General features: G+C 37.3%; 2 protein-coding genes and 1 pseudogene across 2 annotated transcripts; all 3 read left to right on the forward strand.

The window, feature by feature from the left end:
• Positions 1-210: 210 nt before the first annotated feature.
• Positions 211-5078, forward strand: LOC126625052 (serine/arginine-rich splicing factor SR34A). The gene is made up of 13 exons (XM_050294127.1): positions 211-400; positions 1946-2068; positions 2380-2445; positions 2577-2651; positions 2754-2880; positions 3009-3055; positions 3136-3193; positions 3343-3392; positions 3496-3552; positions 3791-3876; positions 3996-4079; positions 4177-4231; positions 4714-5078. The coding sequence occupies exons 2-13, from the start codon at positions 1982-1984 to the stop codon at positions 4732-4734; spliced, it is 813 nt and encodes a 270-aa protein (XP_050150084.1). The 5' UTR covers positions 211-400; positions 1946-1981; the 3' UTR covers positions 4735-5078.
• Positions 5079-5744: 666 nt separating this feature from the next.
• Positions 5745-7416, forward strand: LOC126625130 (60S acidic ribosomal protein P1-like). Its single transcript, XM_050294212.1, has 3 exons — positions 5745-5912; positions 6718-6933; positions 7203-7416. Exons 1-3 carry the CDS (start codon positions 5844-5846, stop codon positions 7254-7256), a joined length of 339 nt encoding a protein of 112 aa, XP_050150169.1. The 5' UTR covers positions 5745-5843; the 3' UTR covers positions 7257-7416.
• A 2038-nt stretch (positions 7417-9454) lies between these two features.
• On the forward strand, positions 9455-11393 carry LOC126615474 (uncharacterized; annotated as a pseudogene).
• Positions 11394-15602: the final 4209 nt, after the last annotated feature.

A 15602-nucleotide genomic window follows, 5' to 3' on the forward strand; every position in this document is an offset into this window, starting at 1 on the left:
TTACTTAAGCGCTTTCAGTCATTTCAAAAGCACATCCAAACGAGCGTTAAATTTTCAACTGGGTCACACAATTTATCTCATTTTAAGGCCCAATGGCCTTCCCCAGATTTGATTCCTAAATTAGAGCTAACATTCCAATTTTGATCTGAGGCCCAAGGCCCAAATACACGCCAGCCGTAGATTAAATTTGCAAGATCAAATCACGCACCGATCAACCAAATCAGAAAATCGACTTCCGTCTCTCTCTCTCTTGCAGTTTCCAATTCCCCTGTGCCCTAAGCCCAATTTTCTCCTTCTCATTTCTCGACGCAGCGAAAGCGCAACCCTAGCGCTCAAATCTCAGGCTCTTTGGCTACCCTCCGCACGCGCTCCAGCGCTCAAGCTCTCCAATCAATTTCGGGTTTGATACTCGTCCTGCTTCCCCCATCGCTTTCCATTTGTGGGTATTAATGTAATTAGGGTTTTTGATTTGGGGGTTTTGTGGGATTAATTATACTGTATGTCTAGGTTTTCTTAGGCGCTGGCATTGTTCAATGAGTATTCGATTCATGTCTTGCTTGTAAAAACTGTGCGCGATTGTGTTTAGGCTTTCTTCGACTAATAGGTTTTGAATCTTTGATTATTTTGTTTGAGTTTTGAATCGATATTATTTTGTGGATACGATTCTCTAATTATTTTCTGGATATGTTTTACAAAAAAAGTAATTATGATTTGTGCTGTTTCGATGCGAATTCATTTTGTGTTTTTTACATGTAATTATGAATTTGTCAGCAGATACACATTTTTGGAATGATTGAATAGCGTTCGCTTATCAAGTCGACTAGGTAAAGGGGTTTAGTGCTGGCTTGGTCTTTAGCCCGAGGACTCTTGGATGTGTGGTGGAAGGAGATGTTGTTAATGTCGCCCCCTCATTTATGGGTCTCAATCAGTAATTATGGAAGTAGAGATTAGATGGATACCTTATAGGTTCAGCTACTATGGGTGATAGATTTAGGGAAGTTCCATCGAGCAGGGTTCTTTACATGTCTAGGTGAAGTATTATTGTTTGATTGATGAATTTCATCTTATTCATAATTTCCCGTTCCGTTTCCCGGGTTTATGTATTTTTTATTGCAGCATAAATCAGGAAGATGGGCTTTCTGATTATTGCTCCAAGTAGTACAACTTATACTACATGTAATTCAATGAGAAGTTGGGTCAAGAAACAGAATCCATGAAGCTGGAAAGTGCATCTTTTGACAAGGTTTTTTTATGATAAAATTAAAACCCATAATGTGGCCGTATGATTTATCAATTATGTGAGCCTAAAGACTCATGTCTCCATCCCTACCCTCGATATGATATATATATATGTATGCAACGCTGCAAGAATTAGTAAAAGTAAGTTAACTAAGGGATATGAATTTGTTTTCCAGGGTTTTCATTTTTTGTTTTTCAATTATGTTAAAGAGGGCTGAGTAAGGTAAATTCATAGATATATGTCAATCTTGCTTGATCTCATGACACAGATGCTTTCTTTATGATAGATGGCAAGCGCTTGGACAAATATGAGCTTTGCAATCATACATAGGGATATAGAGAGGGAGTGGGAGAAATCATTTTGGACTTATGGGTATTATTTTTTATTATGGGAGATTCTTGCTCACTCTCAGAAGATCTATACATCTGCTAAAATTCTGGAGAGGATGAGGAGATCAAATTTTATTTCACTATAAATAATGCTTTGGAGCACCTTTGGAGCAAATGAGCAATGGAGCTTGTGGAGCACGGCTCACCTCGAGGATTGCTCTCTTGGTTTGCTTCATGTTTGGTTTTGTTTTTCATTTCATATTGTCAACAGAGTGTATGCAGGACGATAATAATAATGGATACCAAAGTTTTAGTGTCATTCTATTTTGAAAATTGTTGGACAAAACATTTACTGGAATTGTTATTTTTACTGCAGTAAAAGGTTTGTAGCCGGAGTCTTCTGTTGTCAAATATGAGTGGCCGATTTTCTCGCACAATCTACGTTGGCAACCTTCCCTCAGATATAAAAGAATGGGAGGTTGAAGATCTATTCTACAAGGTTTGCATGAAATTTCCCTTATAATTTTGCTTGTTCTTTGTATATAAGCTTCCTGCACTTCTGTTGAACTTTATCTCATTCATTTTGAATTATTTTCGATTTTCTGATGCATATGAAAATACATTAATTTACTTAACAGCACATGGCTCAATGTATGTGTATGATATGCAGTGTCAATTTTTGTTGAAAATTAGAAAACCAATTCAGTGTTTGCACTTTACTTTCATCATGATTCATGTGCTAGTCATGTGATTTGCTGATGTAAAAAGTATTTTGATGATAATCATTCTAAAATGGATTTTCTTTTGCAGTATGGCCGCATAGTGGATATTGAACTGAAGATTCCACCGCGTCCTCCTTGTTATTCTTTTGTTGAGGTACCTATAATGGTTGTATGTGCTGGATGCATGCATTACCCTGTTGGTTCTCTTATGGTCCTATGGATTACTATGTTTTTGCAACAGCCTGTTATCTGATGACTGGTCAATACTCTGTATTTGGTTTTCAGTTTGAGAGTTCTCGGGATGCAGAAGATGCAATCAGGGGGCGTGATGGGTATAACTTTGATGGGTGCCGTTTAAGGGTACTAAAAGATCCCTATTACTTGCTAAAACAATCTTTTTTTTCTTTTCTTTCATGTCTTTGATCGCTTCATTTATAAATGTCTCCTTTAACCTCAATACAGGTTGAACTTGCCCATGGTGGTAGGGGCCCATCTTCAAGTGATCGTCGTGGTGGGTATGACCGAGGTAGCAGTGGCGGAGGCAGTGGTGGGGGCCGATTTGGTGTTTCACGTCATTCTGAATATCGAGGTGTATTTTCTAGGATAGTACATTACTTTAATGAGTTAGATATGTTTTGCAATGTTCTACATAAGGTTCAGTTATATTTTTTTCTTAACTGTTGTTTACTGCTTGACACACAATTTCATTTTGTCCAGTTATTGTTCGTAATCTCCCTTCTTCAGCCTCGTGGCAAGACTTGAAGGTGTGGAAACTTTTACTCGCAGTTTTATATTCAAATAACGTTTGTGCAATACCGGCGACCTTACTGGTTGTTGATTTCAGGATCATATGCGTAAAGCTGGTGATGTGTGTTTTGCTGAGGTTTCTCGTGACAGTGAAGGTATAGATTCTAAGGATCAGAGAATAAAATGTCTACGCTCCAAAGAGCATATCATTTTATCAAAGACCTTGGTACCAAACAGCTGATCTTCATCTTGCATATGCTCTCAAATTTGTATCATCTCACCTAATGGAATTTTTTATATGCAGGGACTTATGGCTTAGTTGATTATACAAATTCTGATGACATGAAATATGCTGTAAGTTGTTGAAACAAACTTGAAATACTGGACCTTATCCTGCTATTATGCTCCTCCTAATTCACTAGCTCACGTTTTTTTTTATTTTTTTATCTTTTTTCAGATCCGGAAGCTTGATGATACTGAATTCAAAAATCCTTGGGCAAGGACTCATATTCGGGTAACCTTTACGTTTAAGGAAGTTTTCTCTTGCTGTCCTTTCTTTGGGCTATATATTTCCGTACCATTGTGAATCATTGATTTATGTTAAATATGTTTGTATTTTGTAATCCTGGAACAAAGTATTTGAGAGGTCTAGAGTAGTTTATGTACTTATGCATTACAGTAATGATGGTGATAGCTGGGCTTAGAGGCACTCTGAAAACATTGTGATGTTTGTTTGTGCATCAACTGTACAGGTTAAATACTACGATAGGAGTCCCTCAAGGAGTCGTAGCAGAAGCCGAAGTCGTAGCAGAAGCCGAAGTGTGAGAAGGAATCGGAGGTACTGGACCCACCCCAATTCTTTTATTTATTAACTTTTATCATTATCTTTCTCTGTTTTCTATTTTTTTTTTTGCTTTCATTTGTGCTACATCTTGAGAGATGTTCTGTATCATGCAGCAAGTCGTTGGACCGATCTGTATCAAAATCAGTATCAAGATCAGTATCAAGATCTAGGTCTCCATCGCCGGTTAAATCTTCCAGGTATTTGGCTTTGTTAATACATTTTCCGCTAGGTGGTTCTAATCCTCTAATTCCCCTTTCTAATATTTAATGCATGTATATATTAATATTATTGCAGGCCACGATCAATATCAAGGTCAAGGTCAAGGTCCAGGTCAGAATCACCCCGAGCGGTAAGTGGAATATATTCTGATAAAACGAGTACATGCGGCACATACCATAGAAATGTGATATTTAAAAACTTGAAAGTGTAATTTGAGTAAAGAAAAGATGTTCCAGGATATATTTGGTTTAGGGTAGGATTTAAAGAATGACCTAGGGCAACATGTGTCTCATACTTCTGATTCCATGGGTCTGACTTATGATGGATGTATGCCGGCTGCTAACATATAATCCTTAGTTATCCTAACTAGCAAAGTGCACATAAGAACAGAGAAAAGGATGAATAAAAGCTTAGTTGTGGAGAAAAAAAGCAGAAGAAAAAAATATAAATTATGCTTTTAGTTGCCTCGAGTTGTAGATTGTTTGTGGTAGATGGGTACCCGAACTATCTTTTCTCTATCCTTTTGAATTCAAAAGCTTACCACATTCTTGAAATAAAGACCACGTTTATTTGATACCTTTGATGCTTACTTTAAACTTGATCTATTTTCAGGCTCGGTCTGGTAGTGCCTGATTCTCTGGCAAGTCATCCTCGCGGCGCCCTTGTGTGTTAGATCTGCGAAGATTTATCATATCCGAGTGAACTTGTTGAAAATTTTCGTTTTTAAGAACCTTGGTTATCTTTGTTATGGCCAGTATGTGTGTTTTTGATACTGCCTAGTTATTATACATTTAAGGATTGCGTTTGTTATATTATCGAGAATACTCTGGTTGTTTTTTGGTGCTTGGTCTGTTTCGGGACATATTCAGTAGGCGTTATAACGTCGGATTTTCTGTTGCTTGCTTCGGTGTTTTGATGTATGTGGTTAAAACAAGACATGAAATCTGTTGGTTATGGATGTTGTAGTTGTGACTCTACTACCTATTGTGTTGGCTATTAGTTTATAGGCGAAAGAAATTTTGTTTGTATCGATGGCGGCAACAACCGTTGACTGCTGTCGGTAGCATTTTTGCGATGTGTTTCCGGCAACAAGTCGGTATAAATTAGCAAGATGGGTACATGCATTTACGTTTTAATCATCGAATGGGGAACTTGTACTTGGGACGTCTATGGTGAAAGGGGATAAACACTTCTTTCTTACAAGCGTTTTGGTGAAAAGTGATTTCTATTAAATTAAAGTGATAAGTGATTTCTATTAAACTAAGAACTCATTTGGATGTGCCTTTAAAATGACTGAAAACGTTTTTAGAGAAATTGTTTTTGGGTTCCAAAAGCATTTTAAGTGTTTTATGCAAGATGCACTAGTTATGTGCTTCTTTCAAGAAGCATTTTAAGTGGGTTTTCAATATTTACTTGCATTTTTACTAAGGATTGATTCAAAAAATATTTTCACTAAAAGTGTTTTCAGTTATTTTAAAAGCACATCTAAACAAACATAAAGTTCTTCTTGGCATATTCGTATTTAGAAAGTGCTTCAAAGAAACAAATGGGCCTTTTTCAGAATTTGCCGTGGCCCAAAAATCAGTCACACCACCGATCCGAATGGGCTTTCTTTTGGGGCAACTCCCACACTACCAACTCTGCGATATAAAACCCCAATTTCCAAAACCCTAGTTTCCTCCTTCATTCTCTCCGTTGCTTCTGTGTTGCGCTACCCATCCAAGTCTTTCGTGAGCGATACAATGTCGACCGCCGAGCTTGCTTGCTCCTACGCCGCCATGATCCTTCAGGATGATGGCATCGCCGTCACTGTGAGCACCGCTCCTCATTTCGTTCTGTGCTTTTAATCTCTATGATTTACTTCTTCATACCCGCTGGGTTTATGCTAATCAGTAACTAATCACCTCATAAGCCACTTATTAATGTATGCATTCTGTTTACAATCCCTAGCATAATCCAGATTACCATTATAATTTAATTGCTAATTAAAAAATTTGATGTATGGTGGGTGATTGTGTTAGAAAATTGTATGTTTAGGATCATTTCGTTCGTTTGTATGAATATATAAACCTTGTAATTTATCTGTTTATGCAGTTTATATATAACTTATGACGTAGGTTTTTGGGTTTCTTTCGTTAGATTGGTGAAAGGGGTAATGCTAGGGAGACTAAATTTGCAAACTAAATGATGTGTCACCAATATGATTGAGCACGTTAATCAATGCTTAAGTAATAAACCAATCATCAACTTCCATGTCACAATGTGAAAAAACAATAGGATATGCCCTTTGGTTTGTTTTTGTAGCTAGATTATTGGTTTCTTTATTTCCGTGTAGGATAATCCAGATTACCATTTAAATTTAATTGCTAATTATAAAATTTGTGTTACAAAATTATATGTTTAAGATCATATTGCTCGTTTATATGAATATATAAACCATATAATTTATCTGTTTATACATTTTGTATATTGCTTAGGATGTAGATTTTCGGGTTTCTTTTGTTAGAGTGGTGAAAGGAAGCCAGAATACACAATGTAAAAACAATAGGAAATGCCCCTTTGGTTTAGTAGTTGTACCTTTTGTTTTGAAATTTATTTTACAATGAATTGTAATAGGCTGAGAAGATCGCGGCCTTGGTGAAATCTGCTAATGTGTCGGTGGAGTCATACTGGCCTGGCCTCTTTGCCAAGCTTGCAGAAAAGAAAAACCTTGAGGACCTTTTCTTGAATGCTTGCGCTAGTGGTGGTTCAGCCCCCGTAGCTGTGACTGCTTCTGCTGGTGGTGCAGGTGGTGCTGCCAGTGCCGCTGCTCCTGCAGTTGAGGAGAAGAAGGTAAGAATATCATCTCTGCTCATAATTCATTCTCTATGTTTATTGTTATAGATCCAAGAGAGTGTGATGATTATTGCCTTTCGAATTTGAGTTTGATGATACTGTGATGCTTTGGCATTTGCTTTCCGCAGTAGACTTACAGGCTGGTAGTGTTGTAGTTTATATGTTGTGTTCTATGATTCTTCCAGACTTCAACTTTCGTTGACAGTAAAGGATGACACTTGTTCCATTGATGTTGTTATCTAAATTTTCCGGTTCTGTATTTGCAGGAAGAAGCAAAGGAAGAGAGCGATGATGACATGGGATTCAGCTTGTTCGATTAGAGGTTTTCTTATCCGTTGTGTTCTTTTTTTCTCTTTAGGCAATTCATGAACAATTCTATTCCAAATTTTGGTTCGAAACTGAGAAAAATTTCGAAATGTTGTACGTTGATGTTGCTTTCACTTACTTATCAAAAGCTTTTAGCTTAGCCATTATCTGGAAGATTTGATCGTGTTTACAACATATAACTCTAGCAGAAGTGCTGAGCTAGCTTTATCAACTTGCATTAATTTAGAATGTTGACGAACATTCAGTCCCAAAATTTCGTCAACTTAAAAAATCACAAACACTGCATCCTACCTAGAATTCAATACTGCATAACCTCCCAATTACAGTAGAAAGATTTATTTATTCACCCAAACCTAGCTAGAATTATTGAATTAATCCATTGTTGATCAGGGTTCGATGTGGGTTCCCCCAAAGTGATACTTGGGTCTTCTTTTTCTTGCATGAAGGATCCAAAATGTTTCGATCCTGAGATGGTGCCGTTCTCGTTGAAATACCAAATCCTGTTCCGGTTCTCTTCGCAGTTTGAGATGACGGGTATTGGATAATCGACGGTGATGCAGAGTTGGGATAGACAAGGTCGGGTTAGACAGGTCGAATGGTATGGTCAGGATAATATGACCACAATTGAGTAACAGGACCGTCATTAGAATCTTTACACGGAGTCATGTACAACTTGTTTGAAGACAGATTACCCTCCATGCAGTAACCACTATCAAACCCTCTGATTTTAGTTATCAGAGGCTTGACTGACTTGCCGAAACTCCAAAACTGGTCGGCCAACTCCTGATTCGTGTACAAAAGATAGACCTTGAATTATATAACTTCCTTTCCTTCTTGTAAGTCTTTCCTCTGACAAAACCGACGACCTTGATGCTCATACAATATCTATCTTGTAAGTCTTTCCTCAGAATGTGACTTGGTATTATATATACCTAAGGAAGAGGAAGAGGAAGAAGCCACATGCATGATTGTGCTCGACATTCCTGGTATTAAAAAACGTTGCCTCTATTCGTCAAAGCGGTTATGTACGTGGAAACTAGTCTAGCTCATTCATTTGATTTCAAGCATACCAACTGGTAATGTTACCCTTTTAGTTCCTTGCTCTTTTTATTAATGTAACCATGTAACGTAAATTTCGTACAAATGAAAATAGTGACTGTTATCCAGTGTTATTTAAATTTATATTACTTGTTCTCGATCTATTTCTCCTTTCATGATCATGTATGTTTGTGTGTGGTGTATATACTCAACCCGATCAATATAAACCCAAGCTATAACTTTCTTATTTGGTTTTTCATATTTACTCATTGATTCAGCTTCACGTGCGTGACATGTGACTCATTTTGACAGAAGTTATGATATAAGAATAGATCTACTGAGAGAAGAATTGGGAGGGGGAGAACGTTGGGGAGGAGATAGGGGTTACTCCAAAATATATACGTCAAATTTCTTTCTGAAAGCATTTTTGTTTTATTTATTTTTAATTCTATAATAATTTATAAATTTGTAAGAGAAAAAGTCTTTATAAAAATCCATCCACATCATAAACCAAATCTACATAAATGTTTAAACATTCATATAAAATTCTTAACACTTTGTTTGGGTGAGAAAATTTAAGATTACTAAGGAATTTTAAAAAGATGAAAATTGAAATGACTGAATTTTAGATTTTAAAATTTGTGAAATTTTTTATTTGGTTAACCTAAAAGAACAATTGAATTTGAATACAGAATTTGTTATCTTAAACTTTAGAATTTAAGATCCCAATTTCTAAGTTTTTTCAACATGAAATTCTAAATTAATTTCAAATTTATAAATTTTTATTTTTATTCAAATTTCAAATTTATTTATCTCATTCTATAAAAGTTCATATAAAATCTATTGACCAAAAAAAGAAATTTAACATCTTCCTAAATCCTAAGTTCCACCCCTTAATCTCCACCGTTTGATACAACCCCTATCACAACACACACTACGCATCACTCAGACACTCACATTGGCAGGCTCGCAGCGGCGCATCCATATCCCGATCGAGCTCCCTCCTCGTCCCTCTCAACCCCAACTCGAGGTCTTTGTCTCCCAATAATAATTCACTGTTAAATTGAATTTCAGTGCTTGTTTTTTTGTTTCGTTTTGATTGTCAAATTGGAGCAATTGCTGAATAATTCAGGGAACAACACTAAACAATATGATGAAGCTGCTTAGGGTTGAGGTTGATCATGGTAACTTGATTTTACATGCAATATGTGGGATCAACCTCCTGTTCACTGCCAGAATTTTGATTAATCAACTAGGAACCCATATCCTCTCCGGATCCCCAGAAACTGAGTTTAAGAATCAAATGATCCAGACCGTTGAAATTTGATTCAACGGCTTCACTTATTATAACTTTTAAATGAGCACCTGTTTGTAGCTGTTGGATCAAATTTCAATGGTTCGAATCATTTGATAGTTTACTTTTTTGGGATCCGGAGAGGATCTGGGGTGATCAACTAGTAGGGTCAGGGTGTAATGGTTTTCAAATAGCTCCAGTGACTTTGTATATTGACAGTTTTATTCTTTTGGTTGGGCACAGCTTGTTGGAAGAAATTCTCACCATATTACTGAGTCAACCTTCAAAGCATTTACAAGGAGTGTCAGACAAGCAACAGAATCTGCCCGTTTCAATTCTTCAGCCGCTCTCTCAGTCACATCCACAGAGATCGACGTAGTTTTTAATTATGGCGGATGACGATGGAAAATTGCCGATTTTCTCATCCACCAACGATGATATAATCGTGGAGATACTTTCACGGCTACCAGTCATATGTCTCCTCTGATTCTGTTGTGTATGCAGTCATGGCGTGCATTAATCTCCGCTTTCGATTTCATCGCCAAGCACCAAGGACGTACCAACTACAACGATAACAATAAGAATATCTTGATCATCTTTAAACGTCCCCTTTTCCCTTCCCGTCATTTTCGTGATCCGCCATCTCGATTTCCCCAAATCGTTGACTACCAATCACTGAAGAAGAAGAACGTTGCCTCCGGCGTCTCCGCCTCCGCGTCTGCAACAGCAATACGAAGCCGACGTAGAGACCTTGAAGATGAATTTCCAGATGATACTAGTCTCAACGATTCATCCCTTGTGGGTTCTTGCAATGGCCTCATCTGCCTACTACTTGACCCTTGACCTAGTGAACGCTATCCAAAAAACTACGACAATAGCAGACTTCTCTTGTGGAACCCTAGTACCAGAAAAGCCCGTAAGTTACCGGACATTGATTCGTTTCGTTTCGGTCCACTTTTTCATGGATTTGGCTATGATTCCACCACTCAAGACTACAAGGTCTTTTTGGGCTAATTATCCCAATGATCCAGGATGGGTTGCAATCTTTGCACTCAAAATGGGTTCATGGAAGATTGTTGAAGAAGACCACATCGATGTTTCCTTGGTAGGAACCGTAGGGGAGGGTGCTTCTTAAATGGAGCTCTACATTGGAATCAGATTGACGGAAGTAACAAGGGAACAAAAATCTGGTCCTTTGATTTCGCTCAGGAGAAATTTCGTTCGTTTTCCTTTATTAGGCATAAAGGATATACTACAGCTGTGGGACTGGGGACTATTGGAAATCGTCTCTTCTTTTACACTTCCTGCGATAACCTTACAAATCATCATGACTTGGAGGACGCTGGCCTTACCATATGGGTGATGATGAAATATGGGGTCGATCAATGTTGGACTATATTCGCAAAAATCCGCGCTGAGATTTTCCCTTCAGATGTGAAGTGGGTGATGCCTATATGCCATCTGGAAGATGATGGTGAAGTTTTGATGCAATCGAGTCAAGGTGACTTGGTATTATATACTAGGAAGATGAAGAGGAAGAAGACACATGCAAGATTGTACTCAACAATCCTGGTATTGAAGGAATTCCGGCTATGTATTTGAAAGCCGTTATATACGTGGAAACTTTGATTTCACTGGTGACTGGCAACGCCTAACTAATACATTTGATTTGAAACATATCGATTGGAATTGTGAGCCTTTCCTTCCTTTGCTCTTTTTATTAATGTAACAATGTAATAACGTAATTGTCGAACAAATTAAGATATTGGCTATTATCCAGTGTTATTTAGATTTATAATACTTACTCTCGGTCTCTTCCTACTTTCATGGTGATGTACGTTTGTGTGCGGTGTGTATAATTAGCCCGATCGATATAAATCCAAGCTGCATTTCTCTATAAACGAGACCAAACATACATATAGTTGTGGAAGAGAATGAGGTCGGTTAGCGTAGGGTAAAACAAAGATGACAACATCAATGAATTTGTACTGAAAGTTGCAGCATGTTGATGTAAAAATGAACTTTCGACGCCGAACGAAGGCTAAGCGTCAATAGAATGAAACAATCAAGAACTGAGCATATCAACATTTTACGTTCATCAAATTGTTTATATATAGTTCTGGAAGAGAATGAAATGAGTTTGAAAAATTGTACGTTATAATTTATATGCATTCCTACAACTTCTGCAACACATTCTGACGACAACAACACACAGAGATTCAAGTGCTCCCTACAACTTCATTCGATAAACAAACTCAAAAGATTTACATAGACTAATTAGAAGCCGTGATCCAAAGCAATGGCTAATGGCTCAAATTAACAAAAATTCGGAAAAGGTACTAACTAAAATTCCTGAAAATGTACCACAAAATTTCTTCTGTCTACTCGTAGTCTTGGTGAAAATTTTCATCGATGTCACCTTCACCAGGAGGATGCCCTTGCTCAATGTCTCATGGTACTCTCTAAAGGATTTGTTTGCCAGTGTGCAATTTATAAAGGGAAGAAATGTTATACGTACGTTTTGGGGCAGAGGCCAATAGAAGCTCTGGGGAGGGGGGAGAAGGGTTGTAACTTGATGGTACTAGATATTGCAGAGGTTGCATTGCATTCTATGTCACGTTGATCGTTGGAAGCTTTATTTTCTTTGGTATATTTGGTTGCTGATATATGTGCAATCATTTCATGTTAATAGTGCGTAGTTTTGGCCTTCTGTACATTTGGTCACTTAAGAGGATTAGAAATTCTACTATTTCATTTTCTCGAGTAGCGAGCAGACTCAGATCGAAATAAAGGGTAAGTTTCAATCAGTAGTCCGACGAATACACGTAAAAGAAATACAAACCATTTCTTAATGGCCAATAACACATATTAGAGATAAGGAAGATATTGAAATCCATCCAAATCAATAAATTCTATAAAAGTTTAGAAATATGTAATGAAAGAATGTCCTTATAAAAATCCATCCTAATCCACAAAAATCTTTAAAAATTCATATAAAATCCTTAGAAATTCATATAAAGTTGTAAGAATTTTTAAATCCTATCAAATCTATTAATTTTAAAGCCTTTTAAAATCTATTTACCAAAAGAGGAATTGCGAGGAATTGCGAAATCTTCCTAAGTCCTAGATTGATTACACCCCTCATGTTGGTTGTACCCGCTGACTTAGTGTCTTTAGACTCTTTACTACAAGAAATTCATTGGAACATCCATGGCTGCCCTCTCTCTATAAATACTTCAACAACTCTGGTAAGCTTTTGCTACTCCTAAACACCACCTCATGGGCACGTCAAAGGTATTTATTTGTTTTGTGGTACAATTTCGTCAATACTAAAAACGGTGGAATTCACACTACTTAAACCCATTTGTTTAGCTGATTTCTAGAATGCAGCAACAGTTGGATGGACAATGATGCTCTTGCTTACAAGTTTAATAGTTGAACTAGATGGGACAGTCACGGTCTGTCTTCTGAGTTCTTGGTGAAGCCATTCGATCATGAAATTGTATCTACAATAGACCCTTTGTAAGCGTCTCACTCTGAGCACCTTTTCCACCTTGCTTAAGTATGAAAGAACTTAAACTAGGGTTTTGCAATACTGATTGAATAAGCTCAACTCAGTTAATCTGAGCTTGTCTTCACTTGGATTATATATAGCTTTACAAGATTAGACTGTTATAGTATAAACCTATCTCTAAGCACAAATCAATTCAAAATTACAAACATACGAACTGATTATTGAATTACACGGCTACGAGTGAGTCTAAGATTAAGTAGGGCTTTGCTTCTTCTCTACCTTTCGAAAAGTGTGATTGTTATCCAAACTGTAGCTTTGTCATGGTGAGCGGGAATCCATCAATTCAAACTTCACGAAGAGGATTGATGACTTGGGCAATCATGTGACAAGGATTGCTGACTTGGAAGACAGATTTATCAGGTTTATCAAGGGACACAAAGTCCATATGCATCACTTCCGTTTAGTGTTACAAATATTTACAAAAACTGGAAAGAAGAGGAAAGAGTTGGACCATGAGGAATCTGATCTTCTGTAAGTGACTTTACGGCCCATCTAAACACTCCTGGAACGTTGTCGCAAAATAGGCCCCGTCTCTGATGCCGTTCTAGATCGGATGCGATGAATATACAGCTTGCTCATCTCAATTTCAGGTGACAAATGCGTGTACTGCCTGCTCAGTTCAATGTCAGGTGCGAAATGTGTCCCCGCCTGTGCATGCGGAATGTGTCTTGCTTGCTACACAAGGAAAGGCAGATCACAATTTGAAAAAGTTAGTGTAATTCATGCTAATGCCTTCCAGCAGTTGTAATGTAACATGCAAGGAAGTAATGTAATTTCAAGTACGTTCATTAATTATTAAGACCCGTCTTATACAATCGGATTTTGCTAAAAGATCAATATCGACATCCTTAGTACCTGCAATTTGTTGTACTGTATGGATGTTCAGCCGCCTTTTCTAACAACATATGGAGCCTATAACAATAAGTAGTAAGACAGCACAAACAACAAGCCCAATTCCAATCTTTGCTCTGGCAGTGAGGTGTTGCCCACACGCAGGTAGTCCCGATATACCGCATAATCCATGATTATCATTGAAACTGTATCAAAACCAAATATGGAGTTCAGGATGAGTATACATACACTTCTTTTTATGTTAACATATGCAAGAGCCCAAAATGCATGCAGATTAATAGTGTTTAATTCTTGCTTGAAGCTCGCTCCGTGCAAAAGCCTGGCTAGAGCAGATGGGACCTTTCCAGAGAGAGAATTGCGATTGACATTACTGCAACAAAACAACTTACATTAAGAGTCTTTTTCCTAAACATTTTGGTTTCATACAACTATAAGTTGCGTTATAATATTTCTTACAGTGTTTGCAATGAGGCCAATTGTCCAAGCGATTCAGGAATTGACCCATTCAAGGAATTGAACGACAAGTCCCTGCCAAGGAAGGAGCATTTTTTTAAATATGGAATTGATCTGTCGTAACCACAAACTTTGGGTACGCTGTCCAGGAAAAAAACATAAAATAAAACACTAACACTATCTGAAAGAGAATATGTGAGCTGCACTTACAGTACTTTTAAGCTTCTTAACTTTCCAAGTGAGAAGGAATGGACCCTTGCATGCTATTTCCGCTCAAATTTCTGTAAGTCCATAAGGTAAAACAAAACATGTGTTGAAAACCCAAGATCGAATAGGTTAAAGATCGAACTAAAGTTGAAACCCAAGATTGAATGGGGTCAAAAGGGCTCAAGAACAAGCATAAATTTAGGACGCAAAACCCAAATGTCGAAAATATGCTGAAAGCCCAATAACGAGGGTTGAAAACCCTAAACCCATGGTCGAATACCATATAATCGTAGCGAAGGCTAAACTATGATCATGTGATCGTAGCCGAAGGCTAATTTATGACTATGTGATCGTAGCCAAAGGCTAAACTACTATTCTAGCCGACATGAAATCTTACATATTTGGTCGTATCATACCAACAACGTCATGAATTTTCACAAAAGAAATACTTTTTTTTTTCTACAACTCCAGTGTTGTGAGTTCAGAGAAAAAAAAGAAGAAGAGGGCATCTGTCTGTGGGTTCTTGAAAAAAATCGATATATGCTACTTACTCTTTTATTCATATATAACCATGTAACAAATATGTCAAAATTTATCCAAGTTGCAGGCTTTCAACCACCCCACCAGACAACCCTCCCAAGAGAGATTAGACTAGACATCTACTCTATTTTTGTTAATGAAATTCAAAAATACTTGCAGGCTCTCAACCACCCATTACTAAGTTTACCCGCACTGATTCAAGTTCAAAGAGCGCCATCAACTACTACTGTTTAGTATCCTGCTTTATGAGAAGATTTTTGTGTCCCGTGCCATTCAATATTAATAACACCTTGTCACCTTGTTATTTACTTTTCACCTTGATTTTTATTGACAAACAGATCAAGAACTAAATAATTGACACGTCAACATAGTTGATAATAT

The sequence above is a fragment of the Malus sylvestris genome, chromosome 1 (assembly GCF_916048215.2).
Source record: "Malus sylvestris chromosome 1, drMalSylv7.2, whole genome shotgun sequence".
Taxonomy (NCBI): Eukaryota; Viridiplantae; Streptophyta; class Magnoliopsida; order Rosales; family Rosaceae; genus Malus; species Malus sylvestris.

Excerpts from the sequence above, each read along its gene's own strand:
- LOC126625052 (XM_050294127.1), top strand. The coding sequence starts at position 1,982 with ATGAGTGGCCGATTTTCTCGCACAATCTACGTTGGCAACCTTCCCTCA. Across the intron at positions 2,881-3,008 it reads ACGTCATTCTGAATATCGAG|TTATTGTTCGTAATCTCCCT; the intron begins GTGTATTTTCTA and ends CATTTTGTCCAG. Across the intron at positions 3,553-3,790 it reads GGGCAAGGACTCATATTCGG|GTTAAATACTACGATAGGAG; the intron begins GTAACCTTTACG and ends TCAACTGTACAG.
- LOC126625130 (XM_050294212.1), top strand. The coding sequence starts at position 5,844 with ATGTCGACCGCCGAGCTTGCTTGCTCCTACGCCGCCATGATCCTTCAG. Across the intron at positions 5,913-6,717 it reads ATGATGGCATCGCCGTCACT|GCTGAGAAGATCGCGGCCTT; the intron begins GTGAGCACCGCT and ends GAATTGTAATAG. Across the intron at positions 6,934-7,202 it reads CTGCAGTTGAGGAGAAGAAG|GAAGAAGCAAAGGAAGAGAG; the intron begins GTAAGAATATCA and ends CTGTATTTGCAG.